Source organism: Chiloscyllium punctatum, chromosome 2, assembly GCF_047496795.1.
Source record: "Chiloscyllium punctatum isolate Juve2018m chromosome 2, sChiPun1.3, whole genome shotgun sequence".
NCBI classification, from domain to species: Eukaryota; Metazoa; Chordata; class Chondrichthyes; order Orectolobiformes; family Hemiscylliidae; genus Chiloscyllium; species Chiloscyllium punctatum.
Window position 1 is genome coordinate 47091691 of NC_092740.1, and position 20368 is coordinate 47112058.

General features: G+C 37.2%; 1 protein-coding gene across 1 annotated transcript in view; it reads right to left on the minus strand.

Annotated features, from left to right (window-relative positions):
• mccc2 (methylcrotonyl-CoA carboxylase subunit 2) overlaps positions 1-20368 on the minus strand; it is a 134217-nt gene that overhangs the window by 50938 nt on the left and 62911 nt on the right. The window contains exons 6-11 of the mRNA XM_072581996.1: positions 19520-19632; positions 18558-18671; positions 16466-16530; positions 11513-11612; positions 3561-3656; positions 1209-1281 (exon numbers count right to left, since the gene is read on the minus strand). Coding sequence (XP_072438097.1) covers positions 1209-1281; positions 3561-3656; positions 11513-11612; positions 16466-16530; positions 18558-18671; positions 19520-19632 — 561 coding nt within the window. The remainder of the gene's footprint in view (positions 1-1208; positions 1282-3560; positions 3657-11512; positions 11613-16465; positions 16531-18557; positions 18672-19519; positions 19633-20368) is intronic.

The window sequence follows — 20368 nt, forward strand, 5'->3', positions numbered from 1 at the left end:
CCTAATTGGAAACTATATCACTATTCTTCATAGTCACAAGTTCAAAATACTGAAACTTCCTTCCAAACAATAATGCGATGGCCCTACATTCCAAGGATAGCAATGGTTCAAGAGGTCAAATCAGGACAGGCAGCAAATGCTTGCCGAAGGTTTTCATCACTCAGAAATTAAGACTACACCTCTACTCTTCCGACCAGAGGGTATAACCTCATACATTCCCAAACTGTATTCCATCTACCACTTTTTTGCTTACTTTCCTCGCCTGTCCAAGTCCTTCTGCACCCTCCCCACTTCCCTCCACTTATCTTTGTCATCTACAAACCTAGCAACAATGCCCTGACTTCCTTCATCCAGATCATTTATGCATAACTGCTGAAACCTTTACCTACAACTCTTCCATCTCTAGATATGACCAATCCTGTGTTCTCCTCTTATCTACTCTCCATAAGTTGCAGCTTATTAAAAAATTCTGCTGACAACATCCTACCTTGCACAAAGTACTGCCTGCCTCCCACACCTATATTCAAACTTTTTACACTGATTCTTGGTGTTCAGCATGTATAATTCAACATTCTTACGATTATATGGAAAACCCCTCATAGCCTTGCATCTATTCTCCAGCCCTACAAGTCAAACTCTAATCTTTTGCACATCAGTCCAAATGTTCCATCATTATTGGATATGCTCTTTACTCTGGGATTAGATGCCCACACTTCTCAGCTGCTTCATCTTCCTCTTTAATGTCTAACTTATCTGGCCAAGAAGTAATCATCCTATTGCTTCCACCAGTTGCTTCTTTTAGGCATAAATATTATTAAATAGGCAGGAACTACATTTTCTCAGAATTCCTGAAATCGTTGCCATCTTTAGTGGTGTGGACCTATTTTCCTATTTTATTCATAAAAAATAATTGAGTATACTTTTGAAGCAACAGTGGATATTATATACTTTTTCTACACAATAATATCTTTTTCTGTAATTCTTCTTACTACGACAATCATTACATTCCACAAACAATGTAGAAACTATTGCTGCTTTGCATGCGGTGGTCCATTAAAGTTTTATGAGTAAGACAACAAACATGTACCGTAAGACTATCTATGCATAATAAGAAGTGCAAATAACAGTTTAGTAAAATCTTTTCCTTGGAACATTAAAAGAAATGGGACCTTTTGCATGCAGATTAATTTTTAGATCAGAAATTGTACCTGTGACCAAAGTGTCTCCATAAAAAGCTTTGAATTCATTAAATCTACTGCCATCCACTATTCTGGCAATAACCTGTAAAGATAACAATGTATTGTCACTAAACAAACTCAGACATCATATTTGATTTCTTTAGAATATTTTATAATGGAACAATGGGTAGAATTTAACTGTGGCAGGTTTTCTCAATCTGTCATCAAAGGATATGGCAGATATCACATCCATGATTATGTCAGCTGCCCCAAAGCCTCTTTACATGAGTTACAGCAACCTTTTAACAACTAGGAAGCTTCAGCTGGGCCACCATAAATATCGGGGCTTCAGTTCCACAGGTCTTATTGCCAGAGCCAGGATGTCGTCATGGAGGCTGAAGTGGAGGCCCTGCAGGCAGAGAGAGTGTAGGTGGGAGTAGAGCGAGACTTTGATAGGAAGACTGGGAACAGCGAAGAGAAAATGAATGGGAAAGGAAGCCAACAGTGGAAGGCAAACTCACCCTTCCCTCTAATGCCAGACCTAAGCAACTTACCTGCTAGCCTCAGAATTGAGGCTGCTTAGGAAGCAACCCTTAAATAGTCATTGGTTTCTTCAGCATCTCAATTTGGGTGAGAATGAGCAGGCTAACCTAGGCCATGCACAGCTCTAAGAAATTGTGGATAGTTCTACATTGGCAGGCTGACGGAGAGAAAGCATTCCAGGGAATTTAACAGGCATTTGCTGGGACGTCCTGTAACATACTGCCCCATATATTTTGCAACGGGGGTTTAGCAATACAAAAGGAAATCATAAGTAATAGCTATTGGGATTGTTCAGTTCAAACACAGGCATGACACACAGTCACTGAAATCCGTTCTCATCAATAATTCTTCAACAATCAAGGGATCCAATACTTCTGTCTAGAAATCCATTCGTCCAGCAAATGTGCTCTATTCATCCCAACATCTCATACTAGGTACTAAAACATTCGAAGGTGTTTCATAGGAGAGTAATCTGAAAAATTGACACCAAATCAATGGAGCAGACCTTTGATCAGGTTTCTTATAAAACTAACTGACATGAGAAGCCATTGAGCATTCCAATACTATTGCCACGCATCGATGTTCCTCCTTACTTAAACCATGAAAGTGATTAAATATTTGATCAAAAATCTCATCTTATGCAGCATTTTGAAGAGAAAAAGAGGTGGAGATACATAAAGGTTGAGGAGGAAATTCCAGAGCAGGTCCAAACAGCTGAGTTGTTGATAGGAAATGGGAGATTCACCTATGCCCAGAGTTGAAGGAATGTGGAGGTTTTGGAAATTTGGAGGAATGCACAGATTTTGAATCACTGTACGATTGGAGAATGTTACAGAAGTAAGGAGGAACAAAGCAACAGAGATTTGAACACAAAGATGAATTTTAGATTAGAAATTTAAATTTAAATTCAGCAGCCTATGTTGCATAAGGGTGATTAATGAATGGAACCTGTAAACAAAGCTTTTTCACTATAGTTGAGTAGATACATATTACTGAAAAGGGTGACATGTTGGCTGAAACTTTTTGTCTTGCACTTATCAGGACAAACACAGGAATGGAAAATTTCCAATGATCACAATAATTCTTTAATACAGGAGAAAGGGCACTGATTTGTTGGCAACTGGCCAAGGTATTGCCATAGTGAAAACAGTGGTGGCAGTCTTTGATGGAAAAGTTTGAAAAGAATAAGCAAGCTTTTCGCACTGTCACAACATCCAAGAGACATTTTTCACCAACAGGACGCTACTTTGATTCTAAAAAGTTGTTCTGCCTACTAAAGGATCAAACAATGCTGTGTATCAATTTTAGTGCTGATGTGATACTAAGTATGTAAGAGTTATGGCCCGATGATTGACTGATTAATCATGTTTCTTAATTAGCTGATAACAGATACTCAACCATACTTGCAAAGCCAAAGCAACATGGCTAAAATGAGACATCATTCCATGGTTGAGCAGCACTTGCTCAGCAATCTCAAATATGAGAAACGTGCCCAGTTTAAAATTTAAATAGAACCTGTTAATCATAATTAACTGGTGTATTCTCAATGGCTGCTGCCAATCAGAGTCCACTTATTCACCAAACAGTATACTCGTCTCATGCAGTATAAATGTTAGTTAGGCAGTATAAATTTTAGTTACCGCCTGAATTGGTATTCTTGCAAACTGTCGTAATGAATACAAGACAAAAAACTTCAACAATGTGTCTTTATTCAGCAGCACTCAAGTTCCATATTATCAAACAACTATTAATTACATTCTTAATAGGATACTCATGTTGCTTTAAATTCTAGTGAAAAATCATTTCACGCTAACTGGAAAACCTTTCTTGAGTCTATACCTCTTTGACATCGACACTTCTTTTCAGATTATCACCGACTACCCCGTATAGTTCATCAGCAGGGAACAGTGGCTCCTCTGGGGTTTCCACCGTCACCTAAGGAGACAAACAGTAGTGTAATAGACAGCCTCCAATCACAGTAAAATTCAGAACTATTTTTCAATGTGCACTTTATGTAACAGTATTAAATTAATAACCATAAATGCAAGAATATACTTCTCACAACTTTGGAACATCAAAGGCAGAGTCTGAATCCTTATTCAACTTGTCTATAATCTTTTTCCAACAATGAAAGTTGTGACTTCAATGACAATTTCCTGCTTAAATATCAAATGGCACACATGTCCATAAACAATGAAAAGCATTGTGGAAGAAGGTTTAGTGGGAAATGAAAGAAAACTCCTAATCCATTGGTACCATAGCAGTCAAAACATCTTGCACGATTACAAGAGGAAAATGCTACAATGTTGGGAACCTGTAATATAAACAGAAAATGCTGTCAATACTCAGCAGGTCTGGCAGCATTCAAAGAGAGAGGAACAAGATTTTCAACCATTCCTCCCAGAGAGATGGATTTTCAGGTAGGAAGCCGTAGACGTTATATCTCTTGATTCAATTAATCTGCAGCTGATGAAAAAAATTAAGCCCATAAGGAAACAGTGGGCAATGGCACTGGAATAATAATCAAGGTGATCCAGAACAAAGCTTTGTGTTCAAGTTCCAAAATAGCAGCTGGTAGAACTCACATTAATAAAAATCTAGAATGGAAAGATGGTCTCAGTAATGGTGACTATGAAGCTACCATTGATTGTCATAAAAAACCATCTTGATTACTAATGTCCTTTAAGGGAGAAAATCTGACCTCCTTATCCAGCCTCACAGCAAATAATATAGACTCTCAACAGCTCCCTTAAATGGCCTAAATAGCCATTCATTTCCAAAGTATTGGGGGACAGTAACAAATGCTGACCTTGTCAGGGACACCCATATTCCATGAAAGAATACAGAATAAATACACCTGAGGTGTGAATTTATCATTAGAATCTGCATTATTCTGAACACACCGGTTAGATTTGACTAAAATCTCAAATGGAATTCATGCAGTATTTTGCCTTTTACATAAGACCTCAAATGGAATTATTACCAATCAATACAATTTGTAAATGTGAAAACTGATTACATGAATTATTTGATTATTTTTAAAATGAAAAATCTTTATTAGATAGATAAATATACACACATGGATGTAGGTACCTATGTTACAAAATGATTTGGAAATTATTGTCATTAAAGTAACCATGAGTTAGATTGGTGGGTAATAATTCTGAAAACTGATTATTAAAGGATTTGCCAAAGGAAGCATACTTACATGATGTGGGTAGAACATGATGCAGTGCCCTGAATTAATACAACATATTACAATGGACAAACCCATACAGAGAAAACTGATTACTACCGTATGAACTAGAAACCATTTCCTTGGATCAGACTGCAAATTATATGAATAACAATGATTTCAACTGACTTAGAAAACACACTTCATTTTTATGGAAATATGTTCTATTCATGAGTTAAAAATTATTACTGCTGATTTGATTTACATAAGGAAAACTAGGATGCATGGTCATCCCATTAGTAACACTGTTGTTTGTAATCTTCAAATCATTCCGTAGAGTAGGCATCTTGCATATTTATCCTGACATTTATCTGTATACTATTGTTGCACTGTCTGTTTGTCTGCTTGCAGTGTCAGTTTTCTAATTAGTTGGTTCATAGTTCATTCACAGAAATATCTGCCTAAGAGGTGGAAAACATTCACACAGCAGAAGCCAATATTTGAGTTGGATGATTGCTACACTGGCAACCTGTTGTAAATAATCTAACAAAGTTTGTACAGGGTCTACCAGCAGGACGAAGGGCAGCAGCAATCAAATTCAGCCAATAATATGACAACAAAAAAATTGATTCATAGGGCTTGGAAAGAGAAGGCTGGTGAAGCCAGGGGACAAGTGATAGAATGGATTGCTAGATGGCTTGAAGAGAAAGCACAGGACAGGAATAATGGATCAGGTGGGATTGGAGTGATCTATAAGAGTCACTGCTAAGACCACTACTACTCACAACTTACATCAGTGATTTGGACTTTGAAATCAAAAACAATTTCTAAATTTTGTGGATGACAATTAATTGTGGTGGGCAGTTAATCTTGAGAAGTTCTCTAACACATTACATGTGGAAATTAACTGACTTACAAATTAGGGAAGTAATTGACCAACTAAGTGCAACACAGTTAAATATGAAGCAATACATTTTGGTCCATAGAATGTAGCGTCAATTCTTACATGGAAGATGAGAGTTTAAGTGAGTTAGAGGATAAAAGGGATTGAGGAGTTTAAGTAAAAAGCAAAACACACACCAGGCTTTATTTCTTGAGGGACATAACTGAAAAGGAAGGCAGCTATGCTAAACCTGTATCAAAATTTGATTAAATCACTCAAGAATGACTTGGAAGATGTCAGAAGCACTGCCTCAATAGTATTTTCAGTTTTATGTTGGACATACATCACTGTTCCTTCATCGTCACTGGGTCAAAGTCCTGAAATTCCCTCCGTAAGGACATTGTGGTTCAACCCACAGTAAGTTGACTGCAGTGGTTCAAGAAGGCAGTTCACCACCACCTTCTCAAGGGAAACTAGGAATGGACAATAAATGCTGGCCAGCCAGCAATGCCCACATCCCACAAATGAATACATTTAAAAAATCTTCAGATTACCAGCATTAATAATTCTTTGCCTTTTGGGAGTACAATACTTCTCCGAGCAAACAGCTAATGATATTGAGTTGAGAAATGATAGTTAAAAGGTAAAAAGCTGAATTTAGTAAAGGTAATGAATCTGATGAAGGATGGGACTAATAATTGTTTGGGATTCATTTGAGTCAGTTGATTCTGACACTAGGGTCCCGAATCCAAATACAGGAAACTATATGATGGGAGGTATGAGTTGGCTATGATTGGTTATTACTGAAAGGGATGATTACAAAAAGGCAATGGCAAATAGTTAAAGATGCTGGGGTAAATTACAACTGTTATTCATTTTTGCCTGGCACAAAAGTAAAATGGGAAAGGCAGCAAAACCATGGCTTACAATGGAAATTTTAGATATTATTAGATCAAGCAAGACATATACAAATGATGAGATAAAACAACAGACCTGAGGAATGAGGCAGTTTAGAATTCAGCAAAGGCAAACAAAGGGATTGTTTAAGAAAGGGAAAATAGAGGACAAAGGTAAGCTTGTGAAGAACACAAAATCTAACGGTAAAAATTTATATAGGTATATGGAGGGAATAGGATTGGTGAAAATAGGTTCCTTACACTCATAAACCTAGTAATTGATAATAGAGTACAAAGAAATGCCTGACTAACTAAATACATATTTTGGCTCTGTGTTCACAAAAGAGGACATGAACAACATGTGAATTTTGGAGAGTACAGGGTTTAGTAAGTGGGTGGGAACTCAAAGAAATCAGTATTGGCAGGAAAATGGTGTTGGGGAAATTGATAGGACTGACAACCAATACAGGGTCAGGGCCTGCTAATCTACATCTCAGATTATTTAAGGAAGTGACCCTAGAAATAGATGCACTGGTGATCATTGATTAGTAAGGGGATCAAGGTTTATGAGGTGAAGGGAGGGGAATGGGGTTGAAAAACATAGCAGCCATGATCAAACCAAATGAAGAGCCAAATTACTTATTCTGCTCTTATATCCTTAGACATATGGTCTAAAATTATATAAATCCTGGAACAGTATCTGCATATTGGAGGATAGTTAATGTAATAAGTTAGAGAAAACCAGAAAGTATAGACCAGTAAGTCTAGCACTAGCTGTGGGGTAAATGTTAGAGTCCATTCTCGAAGGATTAATAGCTGAGCATTTTTTAAAAAATCTTCAACAAAATATGGACATGCTAATTGAATGACAAATGCATGGCAGATGAAGTATTATATGACTAAATGTGAGGGTATCCACTTTGATAGCAAAAACAGGTTGATTATTATCTGAATGGCAACAAATTGAGAAAGGAGAATGAGCAGCGAGACCTGGGCTCCTTCGCACACCAGTCACTGAATGTAATGATGCAGGTGCAGCACGCAATAAGGAAGGCAAACAGTAGGTTGGATTTAACAGCAAGAGGATTCTACTAGAGGACAAAGTACCTCATATACTTGTACAGGTGCCTTTTGAAAGCATAAAAGCTAATACCATCAATTACATTCTTCATCAGAAATTTCAGTATTCCAACAACTCTTACGTTCTCATCTGTTAACTTTTTTTTTTACCTATCTTGCACTTATGTTTCAATGAAAGCTCAGATGAAACAAGCACCTTAGTTCTCTCATCAAAGTTGCTGCCTGATATTTCTAGTGTTTTCTGTTTTTGTTTCAGATGTCCAAAATCCACAAAATTTTATTCTTCCTGTTTTCAATTCTCCCATAAGTGAAATCATTCTCTCCACAACTGAAGCTGGGCAGATAGTTATGAGGAAGAAGGAAATGACTGAGTAATTGCATAGATAATTTGCATCAGTCTTTACAGCAGAAGATACTTTGAATATCCCCATTAATACTAAAGAATACGAAAGAGGAATTAAGTACCATCACTGGTGAAGCAGTGTTAGATAAACTAATGAGGCTAAAGGCAAATAAATCCCCTTGTCCTAATGGTGTGCACTGAGGATCCTAAATACTGCAGAAATAGCAGATGCATTGATTGTAATTTTCCTTGAACTCTGAAAAAGTACTCGAGGATTGGAAAATTTAAAACGTGACAACCCTCTTCAAAAAAAAGGGTGGGAGGCAAAAAGCAGGTCACTATTGTCTGGTTAGTCTAACAGTTATTGTTGGAAAAGTATTGGAATCAATTATCAAGGAAGTAATAGCAGCATATTTGGAAAAATCATAATTTAATCAAGCAAAGTCAGCATGCTTTCATAAAAGGGAGATCATGTCTGACTAACTTATTAGAGTTTTTCAAGGAAATCTCACCCAGATTTGACAGAGGAGCAACAGCAGATATGCTGTATTTAGACTTCAGGAATGAGTTCAACAAGGTGCCTCACAAAAGGTCAAGTCATAAGACAAAAGCCTATACTGTTCGACATAATTTATTTGCTAATGGCAAGAAACTGCAAGTGCGGTAAGACACTCTAATTCAAGCTGGTGATCTGTAACCAGTGGAGTTCCATAGAATCACTGCTGCGACCGCAACTGTTTACAATACATATTATTGACTTGGTGCATGGAAGAGAATATACTATACCAAAATATACAGACGACACAAAAACAGGTGAGAAGGCAAGTTGTGATAAGGATACAACCAGTTCGCAGAAAGATATCGATAGATTAAATAAGCGGGCAAAAACTTGGCAAATACAGTATAATGTGGGAAAATGTGAAGTTGTTAATTTTGAAAGGAAAACAAAGTATTATTGAAATAGAGAAAAGCTGCAGAATGCTGCAACATAAAGGGACTTGGGGGTAGTTGTACATGAAACACAGAAAGCTAGCACTCAGGTGCAGCAGGTAATCAGGAAGACAAATGGAATGTTGGCCTTCAATTAAAGGGGATTGGAGAAGAAGAGTAGGGAAGTCTTACTTCAACTGTACAAGGTATTAGTGAGATTATATCAAAGTATTGAGAGTAATTTTGGTCCCCTTAATTAAGGGAAAAGTATTACTTCATTGGAGGCAATTCAGATAAGGTTCATTAGAATGATCCCAGGTATGGAGGCTTTGTCTGACAAGCAAAGGTTAAATAAGTTGTGACTCTACACACTGAAGTTTAGAAGAATGAGAAGTGATCTCATTGAAACAATAGGAATCTTAAGCAGCTTGGCAAGATAAATGCTGAGATGATGTTTCCCCTTATGGGAGGGTGTAAGACCAGAAGAAAGGGGTGCCAATTTAAGAATATGATGAAGAGGAATTTCTTCTCTCAGTGAGTTGACTATCTTTGGAACTCGTTGCCACAGATAGCTGTGGGGACAGAGTCCTTGTACGTAAACAGATTGTTGATCACATGGGGAAATCAAAGGTTATGTAGAAAGGGCAGGAAAGTGGATGTGAAGAATGTCAGATCAGCCATGATCCTAGTAAATAGCAAAGTAGGCTCGAAAGGGCTGAACAGCCTAATCCTGTTTCTAGTTTGCAGTTTTATGGCCTTATTAAATACCTTTAACAATTAATTAGTAATTTTAAAAACCTCTATCAGGTTGTTTCTTTGCTAAAGAAATAAAGGACTGGATCTTTTATAATAGTTGTTTCATTTTGGTACAATATTTGTACATTATTTTTGCATTAACTTTCATGCTTTTAATCATTTTTATAGGAGAAAACTTTGACTAATATTTCCATTGTTCACAGGATTGATTTTGCTTCTTGAGGAGGACAATGTCAACCATCAACACTGGACAGAACATTCTGAACAACCCCTCAATCCTGAAACAACAGTGTGAGTTGATACTCTTTGGGCTATTTCCCAATACCCTGTGGTAGAAGTAATCATTGAAAATTTTCAAAATCACCAAATCCTTCATTGATAGACTCTATTAACTTCCTGACAACTGATATTAGGATTTCATTTTGTGAATTTTGTCTACTGACGCATTTTTATTTAAGTTCTTCAAAATTTTCATATACATTCTTATCCTGTTATGCTATCAAATTACTGCTATATCTAGCACAACTTTCCTGTTTTTGGCTTTTAATGTAATACCTTTATCTTAAAGTCTATTGATTACTCCAGAAAGATTTCCCCTAATTTTTGCCTCTTACTGTTTTTAAAAGCTTGTTTTTTTATACATAGATCTCTTTCACTTTGGCCCACTTTTTCAGAATTTGCTTTATTTCCACCTCATATCATAATGTTTGCCCTATTCATGCTATTTCTATATCTGTTCCTAAACCATTCATATTGGAACACTACCACTGAGATGCTCTCCATTCTTTTCATGTTGCGTTTCTCATATATTGGGTGAATTTTATTCTGGGTATGACACTTCTCAAACAGTACGTAATGGTTTGGGTCATGCCCATTTGGCAAGCTCTGAAATATCTTTGAAATTCTCCCAGGCAACAAATTCTCAAATGCCACAATACTAACGCATTAGGCTGATAAGTAGCAACTTAGGTTCATGATACATAAATGCTAGGCAATGACCACCTGCAATAAGGGTAAATCCAATCACCTTCCCTTGATGTTTAACAGCATTACCATTGCTGAAACTCCAATATTCAATATTCCGGGAGTTATTATTGACCTGAAACTTAATTAGACCATCTACATCATTAAGTGAGTAGAACAGCAATTTACTGCCTGACTTCCTAAAGCTTGTATCCCATCTACATGGAACAAGTTATGGGTGAGTGGAATATTTTCCATTTGTCTGGATGAAAACAATTCCAATAACACTCAGAAGCATGATACAATCAATGTTGTGCACCATATATTTGATCAGCTATTCCTTCCACATATAATGGACAATTTCCTCCTAAGATTAGAGCATCCAACATTGAATACCATAGTACCCAATGAAGAATTTTATCTTTCATAATAAATTCAAAGATTCACTTTTAAATCTAATAACTAATAGCTGAAGGGATCAATATAATATTGTTAAGTAAATCACATGGACATTTAAATATGTGTCACATTATGGGATTTTGACATACATTGAATTTAGGACATTTTGCTAAGAATTATTAAAATTCAGTGATCGTTCTAACAGATCTAAGTGAAGAAAATAAGAGTCAAGCTAGTAGTCAGCTATTTTGTCCTAAGATTTGTACACAGAATAAAAACCTCCCCAAGTCTAAATTCCGTACATAAAATGCAGCATAAGGCTAAGCTACAAATTTAGGTTTATTTCTACAGTAGTTATGTACTTACATCTAATTTCTTCTGATAGTTGAGATTTCGAACGGCCTTTCGTGCCAAGTGAAGTGCATGAGCATCATCCAAGGCGTAGTGATCAGTCACACCAGACTTCCTGCAAAATTCACAAGCAAAACGTTGATAAAGTTTGCTCTAAGATAATTAAGACTGCAATACTAAATCAAACATATTTGCAACAAGCACAGAGAGTGCTGAAGAAACTCAGCAGGTCTGGCAGCATCTGTGGGGAAGAGAAATAGAGTTAACATTTTGAGTCCAGTTTGACACGAACAGTTTGCATTTGTTTCAGGTTCATAGCATCCACTGTATTTTGCCTTCTCAATATCACTGTTGCACTTAATCAGAACTTGACAATGTAAAAATTAATTTGGTTTAATTTCTTTGACTACTAGATCACAAGGTAGTGTTTTGTTTGCTAGAAACTGGCTTTGTATCAACTGCAAATTTGGAAATCGTATATTAGGCCTCCACCTCAAAACTCACTGAAAAGTTGACAAAATTAATTTAACATTTTAGCTTTATGGTTGTGACATTTCACTGCCTTGAAGTTTAGGTGTGTGAAGGCTGCTTCTCATCGGCCATGAATCAGTTAGGAGCACACTTACACGAGTCACTGATTGAGAATGCTGTTGAATAAAGTACAACTGCAAAGATATGAGCCCCAAACCCAGGCTGATATTACACTGAGTGAGTACTGGAAGGGCTGCCTAAGTACAGTCTTATTCTTTGATGTGGACACCGCTGGGAAGGCCAGCAGTTGTTGCCCATTCCTAACTGCACTTGATCTGATGGTTTATTAAGCCATTACAGAGGGCAGTTAAAAGAATTAACCACATTGCTATTGGTCTGGAGTCACATATAGGCCAGACTAGGTAAGGATGACAAATTTCCAACATAAAATCATATGTATGAACATGCAAAACAGAAGCAAAAGTAGATCATTCAGGCCCTCAATTCCATTCTGTTATTCAATAGATTATAGTTGATCTGTTAGTATTTTTAATTCACAATCCCACCTGGAAACACAAGGACATGAGTAGGTCATTTGATCCATGGATCCAACCCTATCATTCAATCATGACTGAACACTTAAATGCCTTTTACCCATCTTGTCCCCGTAACATGCCACTGGCACTCAGAGGTTGATCAATCTCTGTGTTATACATATTCAAAAATTAAGTTTGCCCTCAGTGATAGAGAATTTCAAAATTTAACAATTCTCTGAACAAAAAAACTATCTTATCTCAAACCTAAGTGGCTTCTCCTCTATTTTTAAATTGTGTCCCAACCAGGTGAAATATCTTACCTTTATTCACCCCATCTACCCTTTTAAGTATTTTGTAAGTTGTCTCTAATCTTCAAAACTCTAGAGGATACATGCCCAGGTGTGTCCAATCTCTCTATGTAGGACAGTTTTGCCACTGCAAAAATACGTCTGGTGAATCTTTACTGCACTCCCTCAGGACAATAATATCTTTGCTGTGATATGGAATCCAAAGTTCTATACAAAACATACTCTAGGAGAAAAGGTGTGGACTGCAACCAACTTGCTATAAAATTTAAACAGGATTTCACTATTCCTGACCTCAAATCCTCTTGCAATAAAGGATAGTATAAGCACTCTTGTCCAATTCCATTAACCTTCCTAATGACTTGCTGCACCTGCACGTTAGCAATCAGAAATTTACCAGTGAAGGCAGGTAAGTCCATTCTTACATCCACACTTTCCAACATACCATTTACAAAATACTCTACACATATCTGTTTCTCCTACCAAGGTGGATTTAATATCACATTTTTCACGTTATTTTCCATCTTCCATTCAACAAGATCATGGTTGATCTGATTTCAACCTCAAATTTACATTAACCCCAATAATTCCCTTGCTAATCAACCACTGCCTCTGAATCCACTGTCTTTTGAGGAAGGGAATTTCAAAGACCCTCAGAGAAAAAATGTTTCCTCATCCCTTTCTTAAGTGGACATCCACTTAATTTCTATGACCCCTAGATCCACAATACACCCTCTGGTTGCCCTTTATCTATAGCACAAGTTACTTCTTCAAAGAACTCCAATAAATTAGTTAAGTACAATTTCCTTTTAACAAAACCATGTTATCTTGATAGCCTGATTATGTTGAACTTATCCAAGTGCCCTCTCATAAAATATTTAATAATAGTTTCTAATATTTTCTCTGTGACAGATGTTAAGCTAACTGGCCATCAGTTTTGGGCTTTCTGCCTCCCTCCCCATTTGAATAAAAGAGTTACATCAGCTATTTTCCAAATAAAGGAACTTTCTCCAAATGTAATTAACTTTGGGAAATTAAAACCCAATGTATCACTATCTCCCTTCCATCATCATTCCAGGGCCTTTTTTCTTGCCAATAATATCTATTCTAATGGCTTCAACTTGTTTAGAAGTGATCACTAACTCGAACCTTTCTGATAGTTCCTCTTCAGAAAAATCACACTCATGCTCTTTGCTGTGGCACCTTCTGACTAACTTGTCAATAATCTGTTGAGGCTGTTTTCTGTACAACACAAGTCAAAATTTATTAATCCTTCTGCCACATGTACCTCACTCCAAATTACATGTATCTAGACATCTTGAAAAATATCCATATTACAGAGAGGAACTGCTGGATGTCTTGAAACGCATAAAAGTGGATAAATTCCCAGGACCTATCAGGATGTTGCCAGGGTTAGAGGATTTCAGCTATAGGGAGAGATTGAATAGACTGGGGTTGCTTTCCCTGGAGCATCGGAGGCTGAGGGGTGACCTTATAGAGGTTTATAAAGTCATGAGGCGCATGGATAGGATAAATAGACAAAGTCTTTTCCCTGGGGTGAGGGAGTCTAGAAATAGAGGGCAGAGGTTTAGGGTGAGAAGGGAAAGATATAAAAGAGACCTAAGAGGTAACTTTTTTACGCAAAGGGTGGTCCATTTGTGGAATGAGCTGCCAAAGGAAGTGGTGGAGGCTCGTACAATTGCAACATTTAAAAGGCATCTGAATGGGTATATGAATAGGAAGAATTTGGAAGGGTATGGGCCAGGTGCTGGCAAGTGGGACTAGATTAGTTTGGGATATCTGGTTGGCATGGACAAGTTGGACTGAAGTTGGACTTTCTGTGCTGTACATCTCTACGACTCTATGTATTCATCCAAAGGCCTAGAAATATTTATCTTATGGAGAATTACAAAGCAATTGAGAGCATTATAAGCTGGGGTGTATTTTCCAGCAATCCGTACAATTTGGGCAGCACGGTGGCACAGTGGTTAGCACTGCTGCCTCACAGCGCCAGAGACCTGGGTTCAATTCCCGCCTCAGGCGACTGACTGTGTGGAGTTTGCACATTCTCCCCGTGTCTGCATGGGTTTCCTCCGGGTGCTCCGGTTATCCTCCCACAGTCCAAAGATGTGCAGGTGAGGTGAATTGGCCATGCTAAATTGCCCGTAGTGTTAGGTAAGGGGTAGATGTAGGGGTATGGGTGAGTTGCGCTTCGGCGGGGCGGTATGGACTTGTTGGGCCGAAGGGCCTGTTTCCACACTGTAAGTAATCTAATCTAATCAGGTTTGTTCATTGCATAAGTTGGAAAGATCTATATTGCTCATTGCACTATGTTAGAGTGTACCTTGGACCATACATCCATAACTGGAACAAGAAACTGCCTTAAGAAATATCAATTGATAACGCTTTTCGCAGAATCGTTTCTAATCTAATTATCATCCAATGTCCTCGTGAATGCCTTCAAGGAACCCAATTCCACCACACTTTCAAAATGTGTTTCCCATGCCTTAACTATTTGATGTGTGAAAAAAGTATTTTTCTCACCTCACCCTTGCTCTGTTTGCACAACACTTTAATCTATGCCCTCTCAATCATTTTTCTTTTATAAGCAGGAACACCTTCTCCCTAACTACTCCATCTAGCCCACTCAACACTGAAAACCTCTATCAAATCTCCTCTGAGCCTCCTTCTCTTCAAGGATAACAGTTCCAAATTCTTCAATCTATTCTCATGTTTATCAAGCATATATACACCAAAGGTCCCTTTGCTCCTGTACCCCATTTAGAAATGTATCCCCCTATTTTATGTTGTCTTTCAATGTTCTTCTATCCAAAATGCATCACTGCACACTTTTCTGTATTGAACGTCATCTGCCAACTATCCATCCCTTCCGTCAACTTGTTATCAATTCTCCTCTGAGCATTCTTCCCTTCAAGGAGAACAGTCCCAAATTCTTCAATCTATTCTCATGCCTGAAGTTTTTCTTTCCTAAAACTGTTCTTATCAATCACTCCTGCACTCTCTCCATTGCATTCGCATCTTTCCTGAAATGTACACAATACTCCAGCTGAAGTCTAACAAGTGTCTTGTACAAGTTCAAAACCACCACACTGCTATTGTTATTCCATGTCCCTATTAAAGCAAAAACACTGTGTGCTTTATTAACTGCCTCCACCTGTCTTGCAACCTCCAATTATTGACCATATATACACCAAGGTCCCTTTGCTCCTGCACCCCATTTAGAAATATATCCCCCTATTTTATGTTGTTTTTCAATGTTCTTCTAAGCAAAATGCATCATCAAACACTTTTCTGTATTGAACTTCATCTGCCAACTATCCATCCCTTCCGTCAACTTGCTAATGTCCTTTTCGAGTTCCACACTGTCCTCCTCAGAGTTACAATTCTTCCAAGTTTCATGTCATACGCAAACTTTCAAATTGTCTCCACACATCATCATCCAGATCATTAATATTAATCAGAGAAAGCAAGAGTCCCAATACCAACCATGAGGAACTTCACTACAAAACTTCCGCCAGCCTAAACAAATATCCATTTTTATTTACATTACTTGAAAAGTACATTGTCATGCTGTTAGAACAACAGGCACATTTGTTTGCACTCATTAGACAAACATGCTTCATAAGATAGTTTACCTGCAGTGGAGATCAGCACCTCCAAGGTCTTCAGCTGAAACTTCTTCACCAGTTGCAGCTTTCACCTAAACAAAGAGAAAAATAGTTTAAAATATCTCTCCTTCTAGCATGGAAGGCAGTAGAAATACAGGTTTTAATAGGGTTCCGTTGAAAAATTATTTCCTTCAACAAAAACAGTATTGCTTTCAAACACTGATTGATCAGCTGTGAACTTATACTGAATTTCTCTATTTTATTCGATGAATCCATTTTTATTCCTACCTGTACTGTTAGAAGCTTGGTTATGTTGCCTTACATTATTAGATATTTTGTATTGTTGTGGTGGCAAGCAGTTGAGATTTATCACTATCAGACAGATGTAAACTGATAATCTTTAGAGTAAAAATAACAAAACAGACTAGTAAGTTACATTTTTTAAACATACAGGAGAGAAACCTTCACAATAATTATGATACTGTACTATAATAATTAAAACAGAATGCTGAAAATACACAGCATCAGTGAAGAGACAACTAAGCTTTAATTTTTCAGATCTGGATAACTGCAGCAACAAATTTCCTTAGAGATATCAAGCTTTACAAAACCATTGAGAAACTAAATAACAGCACAGCAACATAACCAGAAACTGTTGCATATTCTCAGAAATGAATACCCACTTAAAATTATCAACAAGAACACACATATTAGACTCATAACATAAGCAATTTATTTGAATTTCTTATTTCCAATCTCCCTCTCACTGAGGGCCAACAGCAAATAAAAGGACAATCACTGAGTGACTCAATTAGCGCATAGTAAGTATCAATGACAATGAAACACAGCTAATCAATGTGATCTAAATAACACAATTTTATTTTTCAGGCATTTGTATTGATTCACAATCTTCACATCAGGCCCTCATGCTTACTGATTAATTTCATTCTTTGAGTCAGCCCAGAACTCATCAATTGCTGTCTCAATTTTTTATAACTTAATAACATGACAAATTCCTGTGAGGGAACACCATGACAATTAGTGATAAAGGCAACCAAGGTTCTAACCATCTTTTGCAACCACAAAATACAAAATCCCATAGCTGAATTTCAACTCCACCAATAAATTTTGGAAAACTTACTGCATTGTACAGTTGTTACAAAATAGCATAACTGAATGTATCCTATGTTTTAGCACACTTCATGACAAAAATATGGTCATATTTCTTTCAGTATATGATATAGACAAGGGGTACATGTGGCACAGTGGTAATGTCCCAACCTCTTAGCTAGAAGATCCAAGTTAGAGTCCTACCTGCCCCAGATATGCCACAATGTGTCTGACCAGGTTGATTCAAAATACTCTATGAGACAAAGGGGTGATCTGAGGTGATTAAGTGAATTGTTAGAATAGCAGCTGTTCCTTTGGTGAAAGAGTTTAATCCGAGGGAACAGCTAGGCTATTGAAAAGGTGCTGCCAGTAAACAATTCTTCACATAAAAGATATTGGAAAATTGGAATTCTATCCCCTAGAAAATTGTTGAGTCAAGGTTGAAACTGAGATTAATAGAATTTTATTATGGAATGACTGAGTAGATGGGGTTAAAACATTTGTGAACCAAATTTTTAGTGATTGACTTAACAGGTCTGAGGGGTTGAATCACAAATAGCTGTTCAAATGATGTTTAAAATATTGCCTTCCTAACCACTTCCAGAAGACATGTATTAAATATGAATTTTGTAAACCAGGGACAAAACCAAAATTGCGCCTCAGTGATTACTAAACTTTGAAACAAGATGCAGTAATCACCTTCACAATCAGAAATTATGATCAAATGAAACTAATTATGTCAACAAATTTCCAAAGCTCAGAATTGGTATTTATTTATTTTCCAGAGCAATGTTAAGTATGACATGAAGGTAAACACCAACAAGATCCATTGCTAGTAAATACAGTAGCTTTTGTCTTTTGGTTTTACATTGGTAGCACTCACAGTAAGAGCCATTACAAACACAATATTGATCCCAGATCAAGCCATGAAATTTGTAATGAATCTTGGGAGCTTACCTTCATATTACTCCCCAAACATTTAACTGTTTATCAATTTTTTAATATGTACCAGTGGTGGGCCTCCTAAGAAAATTGTCCCCTGATTCTTCACAATGATACTTTCATCAGCCATAGCAGGAACATATGCTCCTCCTGCTGTACATGAACCCATGACCACAGCTATCTGGAATCAAAGGAGGCAATCACAGAATTAATGATTTATACAGGACAACAGTTTATTACAAGAAAACAAATATGAATACACTAATTTTCATTCACACCACAATAATTACCACCACTTTTTCAATCTGTCTTGGTCCTTTCCCTGAACTTTATAACTATAGTATTTTTAGTTACATTGTTCTATTTTTGCGTCCCCTCATTCAAAACATCAACTCTAACATGCTAAGTGCAAGAACATAACTTCAAGTGACAGATAATTCTACAAATGAAGTTTACAACCTTCTGATAGGGAAATAAACACTGTTTCTACCCACAACTTTCACACTCCAGTCTTACACTGAAGAAGATTCTCAATAGACAGATTCTAACTTTTAACATTTTACTAAAAAGTCAGCTATACTTTAAAATGACTGTCTATGTTCATGTTTTAATTCTGATAAGCACCACAGAAAATACATAAGTGATCTCAGGAGAACTGCTCATTTTAAGTAAGGATCCAACCAGTATACTCAGATGGAGGTCCACTCTCTTATTTCAAAATGTATGGTTTGTCTAAATTTAGGTCTATAAATAAGATACAACAACTGAAGTGACTGTAACAAGATCAACCAAGTGGCTTGAATATGAGTTTTCAGAATGGATTGTTAATCTGGTCCAATCAGGGAGCCCTGGCTGACAGATAAGAACAGGAGTGTTAAAGGTTCCGCTCACTCTGAGAGCTGGCTCTGAGGGAGCTGAGTCAGTGTGAAGGATTCTCTATTTGTAAATAAAGGGTAACTTGATAATGGGATATCAGCCTTTGTGGAGTTATTTCAACAACAGCATATACATTTTAAATTATTCATTTACCTGTGCAATTCCCATTGCAGACATGTTGGCCTGATTATAAAAGATACGCCCAAAATGATCGCGATCTGGAAAAACATCTGCTTGTCGAGGTAAGTTTGCACCACCAGAATCCACTGAAATGAAGCCATGAGAAACAAACAGATAGGCATTTGTATATCACCTTTTATGATCCGAGGACATCCCAAGTGTTTCGTGTATGAAAGCAAAATACTGGTGAAACTTTGAAATGAAAACAAAATCTTCTCGAAATGTTTGGCAGGTATAGACATTTCTCTGGAGAGAATTGACAAAAGGACATTCACTTAAAACATTAGTTCAGTTTCTCTCTCCTCAAATGTTGCTTAACCTGCTCAGTATTTCCAGCATTTTCTGTTTTTATTTCAAAGTATAGTTACTTTTGGTAAAGTGGGAAATGCAGCAAGCAATCTGTGCAAAGCATGCTTCTACAAACAGTTTCTCTTCTTACTTTCTTGGTAATCCCTCAGGGTCAAGGATGATCTGTTTCAACTGTGCTCTGAGATTCTGCTGATAAATGCAATGCAAAACCTTCATACTCTGCCACATGTGAGTCGGGTGGTGCCAGAAGGATTAGGCACATAAGATGCTTGAAGGTTTATGCAACCTCTTAATGGCTGTGTGTGTTCCTGATTGAGTTTCTTGGAGTTTTGGTGCCTTCTCAAATAAGCCTTCTCCATTTGGTCAATCACATATCAGGGATTCCCATGAGTTGACAGAAATGCATAACTTTCTCAGGAATGTGGTGAAGGCATCCCAAAAGCATTTCTGCTATCCTCCTGGATGTATCCTGCCCTGACCAAGCTTTGATGAAAACGGTTATATCAAATACAA